This window comes from Aptenodytes patagonicus, chromosome 20 (genome assembly GCF_965638725.1).
Source record: "Aptenodytes patagonicus chromosome 20, bAptPat1.pri.cur, whole genome shotgun sequence".
In the NCBI taxonomy this organism is placed as follows: Eukaryota; Metazoa; Chordata; class Aves; order Sphenisciformes; family Spheniscidae; genus Aptenodytes; species Aptenodytes patagonicus.
Window position 1 is genome coordinate 5569714 of NC_134968.1, and position 13705 is coordinate 5583418.

General features: G+C 65.7%; 1 protein-coding gene across 6 annotated transcripts; it reads right to left on the reverse strand.

Moving 5' to 3' along the window:
- Positions 1-1232: 1232 nt before the first annotated feature.
- ACBD4 (acyl-CoA binding domain containing 4) lies at positions 1233-9603 on the reverse strand. Of its 6 annotated transcripts, none has more exons than XM_076356863.1 (10): positions 9512-9603; positions 9292-9403; positions 9116-9200; positions 8928-9048; positions 6169-6282; positions 4846-4952; positions 3904-4021; positions 2253-2422; positions 1788-1832; positions 1233-1413 (listed from the first exon to the last, which is right to left on the reverse strand). In XM_076356863.1, the coding sequence occupies exons 1-10, from the start codon at positions 9579-9581 to the stop codon at positions 1303-1305; spliced, it is 1053 nt and encodes a 350-aa protein (XP_076212978.1). In that variant the 5' UTR covers positions 9582-9603; the 3' UTR covers positions 1233-1302. The 6 variants fall into 6 exon arrangements, with proteins under 6 accessions (XP_076212978.1, XP_076212977.1, XP_076212981.1 ...); XM_076356862.1 differs by having other exon boundaries at positions 9283-9403; XM_076356866.1 differs by having other exon boundaries at positions 9283-9360; positions 9512-9574.
- Between the last annotated feature and the right edge of the window lie 4102 nt (positions 9604-13705).

Below are 13705 nucleotides of genomic sequence, written 5' to 3' on the forward strand. Positions count from 1 at the left end.
GCTACGGGGGAGCCATAGCGGGGAGGGGGGACCCGGGGCGGGGGGCAGCCCTGGGGACCCCACGGCCTTGGGGGGAGCTATGGGGGGCCGTGGCTGGGGGGGCCATGGGGGGGGGGGCACCCTGTGGGACACACGGCCCGGGGACCCACGGACGGGGTGGGCCAGCCCACGAGGGATCCGTGGTCCACGGGGGGGGGGGGGGGGGGCCGAGGGCTGTGTCACCCGCTGTGGCAGCAGCACGGGGGGGCCCTGCCCCCCCCCCCGGCCCGGCGGCACCGGGGCCGCGGCGGGAAGGCCTGGGGGAGGCGGCTGCCGGGGACCCCCAGGGTGGCACCAACGGGGCGAGGGGGCTCCCGGGGGTCCCCAACAGCCACCCCCCTCCCCCGTGGGCCAGGCGGGCCGGGCGGTGGGTCCCCTGGGTGCCCCGGTGACAGCCGCCGCCGCCGGGTCACCCGAAGCGGGGTGGGAGGTGGTGCTGGCAGCGGCCTGGCGGCACCGGAGGCCTCGGCCTGCCGGATCCTGCCTGCGCAGGGTGCCGGGAGCTGCCCACACCCACCCTCCCCGCGGTGGCACTGCCACCCGTGTCACGTGGAGGCGGGGACCCTAAGGATGGGGACAGGACCCGGCCTGGGAGGAGAGGTTGGGGTCCGGGGACGGTCCCCCCGCCCCGGGGACCTGGCAGCACCTGGCAGCCACGGCCGGGGCTGGCGGGGCAGGGACAGGCAGCGGCCACCGTGCCCCTCTGCCCGCTGCGGGGACAAGGGGGTGGCCAGGCCGGAGCGGGGTGGCCCCGGTGAGGCCCGGCTGTCCCCTCCCCGCGGCAGGGCAGCAGGCAGCCGGGGCTGGACTGAAAAGGCAACTTTAATTCAGGCAGGTTCAGATGTTCAAGCACTTCATGGAACCGGTCTCTGGGGACGGGGACGGTGGCTGTCCCCCGCCACCCGCCCAGCGCCGGGGCCATGGTGCCGGCAGGCAGCCGGTCCATCTGCGCGCGGTAGTGAGAGGATCCCCCGGGATCCTGTTTGGGGCGCAGGGGCGATCCCACACCATGCTCCCCGTGGACGGCCGGTCCCTTTGCCATCCCGGCGGTGCTGGCGAGACCCTGAGAGTGACGGTGGCAATCGGCGGTGCGCAGTGGCTCCCCCTCCCTCGGGGCTGGGGTCCCGGCCTGCCGGAGACCCCGTGGCTGGGTGAGGCGTTTCCTTCGTCAATCCCGTGGCGCTTCCCCGGCTCGTGCTAAGCAGGATGGGGAAGGAGGGGTGGCGGCAGCCCAGCGGGGCCGTGGTGGCAAGGACGCGACGGTCACCTCTTCCTGCCCTGCCAGCGGCGCAGCAGCCACTGGGTGACGAAGGGCCAGGTGACGAGGAAGAGCAGGGTGCGCGGGGAGATGGTCGGGGGCCACGGGGACGCTGCCTGGCGAGGGGACAGAGAGAGGCGGTGTGGGGAGGGGAACAAAGGTGTCACCAGTGTGACCAAACATCCCTCCCAGCCCTCCACTGAAAGGCAGGCGGTGGCAGGCCACCGTCACGGCCCAACAGTCCTTGTCACGTCTGTCATCCTGGGGAGAACTTTCATCAGAACTGTTGTCCCTGGTGCCCGGACGCTGGGGACGCGTCCCCAGGGATGTCTCCTGCTCCCCAGCTGAAGGACCCTTCCCCACCCTGCCCTCCCCCCCCCCACACCGCATCTCCGGCCCCCGTGGGCTGTCGGGCAGCCAGGCCCCTCGGGGCGGGCAGCATGGGGGGTGGCAGGGCCACCACGCAGCGCTGCCTCCACCTCCAACTCACCTGCGCAGCAAGCGGCTGGCCAGGGTCGGTCCCAGCTGCGTCCCCCTGCAATTCAGGAGAGGGTTTGGGGTGCAGGTGGGGCTGGGCACTTCCCTTCCAGCCCCCGCGCCCCCATGAGAGGGAGGGAACGGGGAGAATCGAGCCCGCTCAGGGCTCCTGCGAGGGATCCAGATGGTGCAGCCGGGCCGGGACCCCAGGGGCGATGGGAATGATGGGGGCAGCGGCTCCCTGCCTGCACTTCGGCTCCCTGCCTGCACCCGGGGGTGGATCAGATCAGCACCAGCCTCCGCCCTGCCGGGATGTGTCACCGAACCCCGAGGTCTCTCCACACCTGGCCCACCCCGGGCTGCCTGTTTGCAGGGACTGGAGCCAAGCCCTGCCGGCCTGGCCTACACCGGTGCAGGAATCGCGGCCCTGCCAGCCAGCGTCGGCGTGCGGTGGCTCCCCGCGCGGCACGGTGCTTACCTGCGCGGAGGCGAGCATCTCCAGCTCGCTCAGGCGCTCTAGCACTTGCCGCATGTCGTCCTGCAGGGCTCGGACAGTGCTGGCCACGTGGGCGTCCAGCTCCGCCAGCAGCCCCTGGGCGAGCTCGGGGGCGTTCCCAGCATCCCGCTCTCCCCCGGCGAGCCAGAGATCTGTGGGGCACAAAGGTGGGTGCTGCTCAGAGGCGGCAGGGCAGGCACACAGCGCGTGCGGCAGTGCTGCCGGTCCGGATCGGGCAGGGCAGGCTGAGCACCACCTCACACTCCCCGAGGACCCCCAGAGCTGGCACGGCCCACTCTGCGTGCTGTCGCCCAACAGCGAGCGACGGATCTCATCAGGTGCCTGCACCGCACCACGGGCTGCCCACGTGCCGCCGGCTCTGCCCGCACCGCAGTGCTCCAGGCAGAGCTGGGAGCCCCCAGCCCAGCAGCCCACCTCCCCCTCCACCAGCCGGCGCCGGGCCTGTCCCTGGGGACATGGGCCACCACGTCCCCCCAGCGCAGTGGTGGTGGCAGCAGGTGACCTCCGGCCCACCGATGCAGCAGGTGCGGCAGTGCACGTGGGTCACCTTGCTTCACCCGGTGAAGGCGGGACGCCAAACGCCAGGCAGGATGCCTTGCCTGCACGGCTGCCTCCCTGCCAGGCCCTTGGGCTCAGTGGAGGCCCCAAACCAGCCTGGCTGCAGCCCGGCAAACACCCGGATAATCTGTGCTACGAACAGGAGACGGGCAGGGGCTCGCTGCCAGCCCCCACGCGTGCCAGCATGCCGGGGGACAGCCCAGCCCGGCTTTATCGGCCTCGTTACAAGTTAACTCCCAAGGTCAAGCAGCCTGGGAGGGTTTGCGGAAACATTAATGGGGGGAAGATAAGCATGAGACGGGTGGGCTGTGCCCAGGTGAGGCGGCGGCACCACCCCTGCCGTCCCACGGGTGAGGGTGGCAATGCCACCCTGGAGCAGAAAGCCCCCCGGGATGTGTCTTGGGAGAGCCGCAGAGGTTGGCAGGAGGCTCCTTGCCCCCTCTCCGCAGCAGCACAGCCCAGGGCCTGGCTGTCCTCAAATGCCGGCAGCAGCGGCGGGTGGCATTAGGCAAGTGGTACCGCAGGAGCAGGGCGTCCCTGGGACCCGCACCTCCACGGCCACAGGGCCCAGCTTCACCCACTCCCCTCCTGGGGAAAGCTCACCCGCCCCCCCAGCACCACCCACATCCAAAGGCACCGGGCAAAGACGCCGGCAGCAGGGACCACGGGCAGGAGCTGGGCGCAGGCAGCCAGAGATCCGCACTCCCCGCCCGGCTGCTGGAGAGGAGCCAGCAGAGCATCCTCCAAATTTAGGCAATTTAGCACCGTTGCAAGAAATGGGCAACGCAGGGGATGTGTCCTAAGGGGGCAAAGACACCAAGCTGCTTGGGGACCAAGGGATGAAGAGAGGGGACGCTCAGGACTTCCCACGGCTGCTGAACAACCCACCCCTGGGTGCTGGAGCCAAACTCTGTTCCCTGTTGGTGGTCGCAGCCCTCACCTCTCCGCTCAGCCCCCGCACAGGCACCCCGCGCCCCCCGACATCCGGCCCTGCTTGCCGGGAGGTGGGGAGGGAGCAGCGGGAAGGCGCGCAGGAGCCAAACGCTGCACCCACCTCTCTCGGAGCCAAGGGCTGCGAGGCCAGCGCTGCTCCTCCCCTCTAGTCTTCTGCCTTCACCCCGCTCTCCCTGCCCAGTGCCGCCGTTCGGGGAGAGACCCAGTGGCTGCCCAGCCTGCGCGAGGGGAGAGAAGAAGGGCCCTGAGACCCCCGCTCCCCTCCCCGGGGGCTGCGGGAGCGCGGCAGGCGAGAGGCGGGCAACGCCAGGGCAGCGGTGGTGTCTCTCCCCCTGCCTTGCGGTGACATTTTTGGTGGTGGAGGTCGCGTGGGGCTGAGCGAAGCCGAATCCCGCCAGCAACACCAGGTAGCACAGGATTCGGGACGCGACAGAGTTAACCCCAGAGAGAAGTGAGGTGTCCAGGCTCGAGATGGCGAAAGAGCTCCAGGGAGAAGCCAGGCAGATGGGCGGTTTCCTCCCTCCTGCCCACCAGATCCGCCAAGCCTCGCCGTAGCACCTCAAGCGCCGAGCGCTGCGGGTGGCAGCCGAGCTGTCCAGTAGCGGGGAGCAGAGAGTGGGTGGCAGGGGTGCAAGCAAGGTGCCCGCACCAGCCCCACTCCGGGCTACCGGCCTCACTCAGCCCCAGCAGCCCACCAGTGCCCCACCGGAGCTGTGCCGCAGGAAGGAGGGGGGTTGTGGGTGGTGCCAGGGCGTGCCAAGGGCTCCTCAGCCTCCCCTCGGTGACGGGGACCAGGCTCCAACAGGGACACAAAGCACAGAGGGGTGCAGCCGGGTGGCCCCGTCAGTTTTGGGAGTCTCACCGGGCTCCCAGGATGGCGGTACCAAGCAGCAACGTGGCAGTGCCGCGGTGGTGGGCAGAGCTGGGGGAGCTGACAATACAGAGAGATCTGCCGGTACAGCGCAGGCAGGGCAGGGCTGGCAGCAGGCAAAGCCTCTGCCACGGTGCGGCAGGACCCCAGCGCTTCCCAGCCCTCCGTTACCTGCTCAGGTTCCATCTGCTCCAGGGTGTCGCAGTACACGTCCCCCTCGGAGTCACTGGTCACCTGGCTACCCTCAAGCGCCTCAGCGGCAGGAGCCAGCCCACCTCCTGGAACGGAAGCACACGGCTCAGCCGTGGGCAGCGCCGGTGGGGCAGAGAGGCGTTTCGGCCGTGACAGGAGGGCAGCAGAAGCTCAGCGCAGCCGCAAGGCAACAGGTCCGCAAGCGGGCAGGAAGGCAGCGTCTGCATGCACGAGGCGAGGCAGAAGGAAACAGGCACAGAGGGGGAAGGAACCGGCTCTGTTACTACTCCCCAGATCGTGGCCGTGAATCCAAGGACCAAATTCCCCCTTCTCCTGCCCACGGTGTTGCAGAGCCCCGCTCACGGGCAGGCACGCCCCGACACGGTGCCATTTTAGGGTAGGTTTCTCTGCCCACATGCGACTCCCACCCGGGGAGAGGGCTGCCATGGCGGCCAGCCAAAACCCCGGTATGGTGGGGAGCCCCTCCAGCGGGAGCCACGGCCCCAGCTGCTCTGGCAGGGAGCAGGTACCGTTCACACAATGCCAACCGCCACCGGGGTGGCAGCGCGCCCCGCTGCACAGGCAGGGACGCTGCCCAGCTCCCCGCACGCTGCCAGCCCGGGCACACTTGAGGATGGGCACGGCCTGGACACAGGCGCTCGCTCGGTGACCATATATGTTCCTCGGGGGAGGGCCGGGCTGGCGGCGGGAGGAACGCCTCCCCGGAGCACCCTACCCAACCCAGGGCACAGCGGAGGCCCCTCCGGGCCGGGAGAGCCGCGTGTGCCCTTGAGGGAGGCACGAGGAGGTGGGTGGGTGAGTATACAAGGGGCTGTACAAGAAAAGCCAGGACCAAGGCGTTAGCCATGGCACAGGCAGGGAGGGCCGGGGCTCGGCACCGCGGCTCCCGGTGCCACGGAAGGGGCGGACTTGGCTGGAGTCGAGGGAGAACATCCCCTTGCGGAACAATGACCTTCCAGGGCGACATTTTCCCATTCCACAGGGAAACACCCTCGCCTTCTCACTGCGGTTTAGCAGAATCAGGCCCCTTTGCACAGGTAAGAGCAACGCAGAGTCAAACCAACACGCCCAGGGTTACCCCAGCGTTGAGAACGGCGCCAAGAGCTGGACCCACAAAAAGCTCCAGCTTGCCGTGACTCAGGCAACGCCTGAAACACCGGCGGGGTTGGACCAGAGGTGCCGGAAGCCAACAGCTCTGCGGGTGGACGGAGGCCCAGCCCTGTCGCCGGTGCCTCCTCCACGGGGTCTCTGCCGGGTGCTGGCCACACCAGGGAGACCAACCTGGCACGTGCTGCCCGTTCCGCTGCTCCCCAGGCAGGGCGTCTTCGGTGTGCTCCGGAGCCGGGCTGCTCGCTGGGTCGTCCTGGCTGGGGTCGGCCGTCCGCTCCTGACTGCCTGCACAGAGGGGAAGGGGCAGAGGAGAATTAAAGCGTTGCAGGTGCAGGCTGTCTGCGGGCTGGGCTCAGCACTGCTTCCCTGCCAGCATGGCTGGGGGACATGCGGACGCGGGGCCACCCTCCTGCCAGGCAGGCCGGCAGTCTCCGGACACGCGCGGCGGCTGGCAGAGACGGAGAGAGGCCAGCTCCATTTGCCAACGGCCCAGGAATCAACGCGAACTCAACCAGTCAGCAGGGTCTACCCCGTGCAGACCGTCTCGCTCACCCGTCCCCCGTCCCCCGAGGCCCTGCAGCAGCAGGCAGAGGGATCAGCACTGGCCAACAGCTGGGTAAACACCGACGGGTGACAGCCACCGTCCTTGTCCCCTGGCAGGGCACACAGCGTGTCCACGGTAACGAACACAGCCTAACACAAGAAGCGTTGGCTGGGGAGAGCCTTGCCTCTGTTGTGGCAGTGCACACCGCCATCGCCTGCGAGGGCTTTCAGCAGGCAGCAGCACCCCAGAGAGGGCCCAGGGCAGCTGCCTGCCCGGGGATCCAGCTCTCCCCACCGCCCCGCGGAGCCCACGGGGTTAAGGCCAGACACGCAGCATTTCCAGCGGCCCCCAGGACTTTGCTCCCTGCTCCTGGCCAGGCAGGTATGTGGCAACGCTGCCCTGCCTGCGCCCGCACATCTCCGCCATTCCCTACCTGCCTTCGCCATCACAGCAGGCCCAGGCTGTGGGACCCCCCAGAGCCCAGCCCAGGTGACTGAGTCCCCTGAGGGGGTACAAGGGCAGCCGTCGCCCCGCACAGGAGTTAGGGCCAGGGCTGCTCTGCTCAGGGACCGTCACTGTCCCCAAATCCCTCCTCAGTGAGTGTGCTGTGACCCCTAAGCCTGCCACACAGGGTGGGTGGGCGCAGGCAGGGTCCCGTCACCTTGCACATCACCGCCTGGCTCCAACACCGTCCCGTCCGCGCCTGCGGGGCTGGCAGAGCGGCATCGGGCCTGTGCGTAAGGGCTTAATTGTTGGTCCCAGTTGCTTCAGAGTCTCGGCCTACGTGTTACAAGACACTGGTGAAAGCTCCGCTGACTGGAGACCTGTGGGGACCCTGAACCATTCACGATTTGGGTTCCAAGTGCCACTTTACGGTGTATTGACTTTGTAAATAAAAAAACCCAAACCTGCCCGGACTCCCACCATGCAGCACCTCTGTCCCCCAAAAGCTCCACAGCCGCCAAGGGCCCCACGCCTGCCACGCTCCGCTCTCACCTGCCGCAGCATCTAAAATCACCTTTCTCCTCTGGATTGTCAGTAACAAAAGCTGCAATCGCACAAAATTGGAAGGCGGGTTTGAGAACCTTTAACACAAATGACTCAACAGCTTAAGAAGTTCAGCGGTTTAATCCACCGTTTCAGGCACCTCGGGCTCATTTGCTCCACAGACGCTACCAGGTTTAGATTTAAGTGCCAGTGTCATTTATAAGTGACACTAGCACAGGATGACACTCCCAAGCAGGTAATGACCAGGAGTTTAGACCCAGCCTTTATGTTCCAGAGAAAAATTAAGTCTATTTGCCTTTTAAAGGGATTCAGCATCAAAATGGAGAACAAAAGCACCTGGGTACCACAGGAAGGCGCAGCCATCCTGAGGCCAAGCCTTACAGACAACGTGTTTTCAGCATCCTTGTTGGAAGCAGGGGGTGACAGTAGCTGTCAGACACAGGACAGATGCCTGGGCACATGCGGGGAGCGAGTCTATTCGTCAGCACTCTTCCAACATTAGCAAAGCACTGACAGTTTACACACCCGCTGCGAATACACCCCGAAAGCTCACGTGCTGCTGAGCTAATCTACTGGAAATGCGGCACAGCCAAACCTCCAGACGTGCAGCTGGCAGGTTCGCTCTGCGGTAGCCAACACCTTTCTGAACCAACATGTCCAGCCCCTTACACACTCGGACACTTCTCGCAAGTCAGATACACCGAGGACTGCCCTGCTCCAGGGGTGGGACGGGTCCCCAGTCACCTCTCAGCACGAGACAGCAGCCACGGGCATGGAAAGGGCTGGGAAGGACTCTTCTCTACCACAGGGCGGTCCCAGTAATCACGTTTCTAAACCCCAGTTTCTCCACATCCACTCCACTGCAAAAACTGGCCGGCCTATCCAGATGTTTACATCAGATGACCTGCACTCCCTGCACACAGCCCGCCCTGCCTGGAGGAGGGCCAGCGCCAAGAGAAAGCACAGCCTCCCTGCCGCAGCACTCCACGGGAGCTGATCCCCTGCTCTACCATGTACAGGGATTTGGGCCAAGGCACATTTGGAAGCCAAATCTCAGGTTCTCTCCTCAAAGTTTTGCAGAGAGAAAGCCCAGACTGAAAAGACACCTGCGTCACTTGAGGAGACGCTTGTCTGGTGGTGCCCAAACAAGCACCTCATCAGCAGCTGCACCATGGCAGGGGCACCAGATGGGGCGTGGTGTGTCCATCCTGTCCCCCCCTAAGGGAGCAGCCCTGGGGAAGAGCTGAGCCCAGAGGTGATGGCCATACCGGTGCAGAAGCAAGCAGGGAACAGCAGGAGTGATGTGTCAGGAGAGGAGTGTGACACAGAGGTGAGGGATGTGCTGGGCACAAGCAGAGTGCAAGAGGCTCCCACTCACCCCCCTTCCTCTTGAAGAAGGCCTCGGGGGGCCGGGGCATGTCGTGGATCACCTCGTAGAGCGGCTTGAAGTACCCAAACATCTCCTCCGTCGTCTCGTCCATGGGCACCGTGTCAATGATCTGGGGAGGGATGCAGCTTGCATCGAGCACCACTGAGCACCCCACCCACCCTCCCCCTCCCCATTACCTTTTGGGCCACCTTCTTCATCTCAGCCACATAAGCCGCCATCGCCTCCTCCTTGGACATCCTCCCCAGGCTGTGCCAGGCATCCCTGCGGGTGACAGCAGCTGTGAAGCGGGGAGGAGGGGGGTAATTCGGACCAGAAGTGGGCCACCCCCCCCCGGGGGCCTCACCACTTGTACCGGCCGATGGGGTCCCAGAAGCCGGGCCTTGGGCCTTGGCAGCGCCCCGCCGTCGCCTGCTTGTAGTAGCTGTAGAAACGCAGCATCTCCTCATAGGAGGGCCGGTACGAACCTGCGACGCGACACGGCCTCAGCGGAGCCGGGAGCGAGGCCGGGGCGCTGCGGCCGCTGCCGCCGCCGCGGCCGCAGCTCCCCGGCCCCGTTCCCGGCCCCTACTCACCGCTCCGGGGCAGCCCTTGGATAACCTGAACGGCGGCGCGGAACTGCGCCCCGCAGCCCGCCTCCTCCATGGCGCCGGCCCCGGCCCCGGCCCCGGCCCCGACCCCGACACCGGTCCCGGCCCCAGTGCGTGTCTCTCTCCGTGAGGGGAGAGCGCGGGGACCAATCGGCGCCCGCCTTCCATCGGCCCCTCCGCCCCGCGCCCAATCAGCGCGTCGCTTCCGAAACGGGCCGCGCTGCCCCTTTCCCGCCCCTTCGCTCCCGGCGCGCCGCAGCCAATGGTGAGGCGCGGCGCGCGCGCCCCCTGCTGGCTGGCTGGATCGCGGGCCGCAGGCCAGGCGCGCGCAGCTCGGTCCCACCGCGGCGCCCCCTTGCGGGCTGCGGGCGGGGCTGCAGCGCGGCGGGGACCCGGCACGGGGCGGCCTGTGCACCGGGAGAGCGCACCGGGAGAGTGAGCCTGTGCACCGGGACAGCGAGCCTGTGCACCGGGAGAGTGAGCCTGTGCACCGGGACAGCGAGCCTGTGCACCGGGAGAGTGAGCCTGTGCACCGGGACAGCGAGCCTGTGCACCGGGAGAGTGAGCCTGTGCACCGGGACAGCGAGCCTGTGCACCGGGAGAGTGAGCCTGTGCACCGGGAGAGCGCACCGGGAGAGTGAGCCTGTGCACCGGGACAGCGAGCCTGTGCACCGGGAGAGTGAGCCTGTGCACCGGGACAGCGAGCCTGTGCACCGGGAGAGCGCACCGGGAGAGTGAGCCTGTGCACCGGGACAGCGAGCCTGTGCACCGGGAGAGTGAGCCTGTGCACCGGGACAGCGAGCCTGTGCACCGGGAGAGCGCACCGGGAGAGTGAGCCTGTGCACCGGGACAGCGAGCCTGTGCACCGGGAGAGCGCACCGGGAGAGTGAGCCTGTGCACCGGGACAGCGAGCCTGTGCACCGGGAGAGCGCACCGGGAGAGTGAGCCTGTGCACCGGGACAGCGAGCCTGTGCACCGGGAGAGCGCACCGGGAGAGTGAGCCTGTGCACCGGGACAGTGCGCCTGTTCACCGGGAGAGTGAGCCTGTGCACCGGGAGAGCGCACCGGGACAGCGCACCGGGAGAGTGCGCCTGTGCACCGGGAGAGTGCGCCTGTGCACCGGGACAGCGCACCGGGAGAGTGAGCCTGTGCACCGGGAGAGTGAGCCTGTGCACCGGGACAGCGCACCGGGACAGCGCACCAGGGCAACGCAGCCCGGCAGCGTCCCGAACCAGGGGGGCAATACCGTGGGGTGATGCAGTGGGGCAGCAGGGCTGTGCCGTGGGGCAATGGGGCAGGGCAATGCTCTGGGGCACGGGGACAACCATCCAGGGCACCGGGGCCACGCACGGGGACGCCATGCGCTGTTACATCAGGACAATGCACCAGGCATGGGGACAACGTGCTGGCGCCACGTACTGAGGGCCCCAGGGGAATGCACCAGGGGAGTGGGACACTGCACTGGGACAATGTCACCGGCGCGCTGGGCAGGGGCACGGCCCCATTGCACGGGGCAGGGGACAGCTGTGTCTAGCAGAAAAACTGATTACTATAATTATTATCAAACTTTATTAATTATGGTGGTAAGGAAGGGGCAGGATTTGGGGTTCCCGAGCCGCCGACGTGAAGCTCCTTCACCCTCTGCTCCGAGGGCTTCCCTTGAAGGCAGGGTGCTGTGGGGACCCGGGTGACATGGGGACATGGGTGACCTGGAGGTACGAGGTGCCCTGGGGACCTGGGATGTTATGGGGTTCCCCGGGACCGCCTGGATCCGGCCCTCACCCTGGGCTGGGTGCTGAGAGCAGGATGAAAACCAGCTTTCAGCAGCGCCGTGCCATGCTTCATCGCATCCCCACGCTCCGGTTTTCCTACACTGTGGGGAATTTCCTTAATCCGACCTCCAAATCCCAAATCCAAGTGGGGGGAACCCCCCCCCAACCCTCCTTATCTCCATCCCGCGTCCCCTGGGGAAAAATTTCCTCTAAAAATTCAAATCCAGCAGAAAAAAGCAGCAAAGCTTTTTAAACCTCCTGCCTTTTCCAAACTCTGACTCAGGATTTCTGCTCGGGGACGGCGCGTCGGGGCCTCGCTGGCTCTGACTCACTGCAAAAACCAACCCCGAATCCCGAGCGGTGATTCACGGGGACACGTGCTGTGCCATAAGCGTCCGGGAATCCGAGTTGCTGCTTTCCATGGGGCTCCTTCCAAATCGCTCGCGGGCGGTAGAAAACAGCAACGCCGCGGGAGAGGGGGAATCACAACCGGGATTTATTTTTGCTGTGGATTTTGCAGCGAGAGGTGTTTATCCCGGTTGTTTCACTGGGTCAATGCATCCGTTGCTGGATTCCTGGCAATGCAATTCCCATGGGAGGAAGAGGACTTGGAGCAGAGCCCAGTTATGGGGTTGCAAGTGCATTTTTGGGGTGGCTGCGGCTGCTTTCCCTAAGGGTTTTCCGCAAAGCAAGATGCATTTTGCATAAATAAATTCAATATATTTTGCAGCTCCTGGGGTGGTCAAAACCTCGACCCAAACAGGAGGGGGCATTGCCCTGGGCTGTCCCTGTGAAAAGTCCCCGTGTCCCCATGTCCCCAGAGGATTCAGGGATGGCTGTACCCCCCTGCCCCCAAACACAGCCAAGGGGATGCCCAGATGTGGCCCCAGCTCTCCAGATGTTGCATGGGTCACCCAGGTCTTGAACTGCAGTGGCTAGATGTTGCCTAGGGTGCCCAGATGTTGCTCCGGGATACTCAGATATCACCTGGCATGCCCAGGTGTTACCCAGAGTGCCCAGATGTTGCTCCGGGATACTCAGATATCACCTGGCATGCCCAGATATCACCTGGCATGCCCAGATGTTCCCCTACATGCCCAGATGTTGCCCCAGAGTGCCCAGATGTTGTCCCAGGTTACTCAGATATGATCCAGGGTGTCCAGATGTTGCCGCTAGATACTCAGATGTCACCCAGGGTGCCCAGGTGTTGCTCCAGGGTGCCCAGACGTTGCCCTAGGTGTCCAGAAGTTGCCCCAGGATACTCAGGTATCACCCAAGATGCTCGGGTATCACCCAGGGTGCCCAGATGTTGCCCCCAGCTGCCCTGCTGTCATCCCTGGGTGCTCCACCGTCCCACGCTGGGTCTCACAGCCTTTGGCAGCGCCACTGCTGCCCTGGCCCCGGGAGAAGTCACCGCCTGCGGTCGTGGTTTCCTCTCCCTGTGCTGCGGCTCCTGGTCCCCACAGCCCGGCCAGGCCTGGAGTGGCCTCTGCATCCCCCCGGGCACCGCGGATTTTTGCAAGAAGCCATGTTGGGCAGTCAAAAATAACCCCTTGTCGCAAAGACACAGCCCCATGCCCAGCTACGGGCTTGAAATCAAAGCCTGGCTCTGCCTCTGCTCCGTCACTCATCGCCCTGGCCGGGCTGCAGGAATGGGGACCCTGGGGTGGGGACGGGGGGTCTTCCCCTGCAGCCACTCATCCGTCCCCTCCCCACCTGCCCTCAGCAAGCGGTGGCTGTGGGAAAGGTGGGGATGTGTAAAATTGCAGGGATTTGGGGTAAATTCATGCACATGCTTGCACGGGCACGGGCACATGTGCAGGTACAGCTGCACAGTCGGGTGTATGGCTGCACAGATGCGTGTGCGTGCAGCTGTGTGTGCACACGTGCGTGCACATGCGTGCATGCACACAGGTGTACATAGCTGCGCACACACATGCACACACTCACGTGTGTCTGCACACTCGTAAATGCATGCATGCATACATGTGTACGTGGCTGCACACGCACATGCACGTGTACCTGCACACACACATGCATGTGACTGCACGCACACGTGCACGCAGAGACATATGCATACACATGTACACGGCTGTGCATAAACACGCACACGTCTGTGTGCACATGGCTGCACACACACACATGGATGTGCACACACACACACATGGCTGCACACACACACACACACACGTGTACAGGCCCACACACGTGTGGGGCTCTGGGACTGGGGACTAGCTGGGGACATTGCCCTCCTCCCTGCCTGCTTCATGCTGCTGCCAGTCCCCGGATCCTGCTGCTGTCCCACCAGTGGGGACGGTCACCTGGGGGTCCCACAAGCTGCCTGCGGCCCCTCAGCCCCGGTGCCACCCTGCCCGTGGGGTGGAGACAGAGCGGGCACGGCGGGACT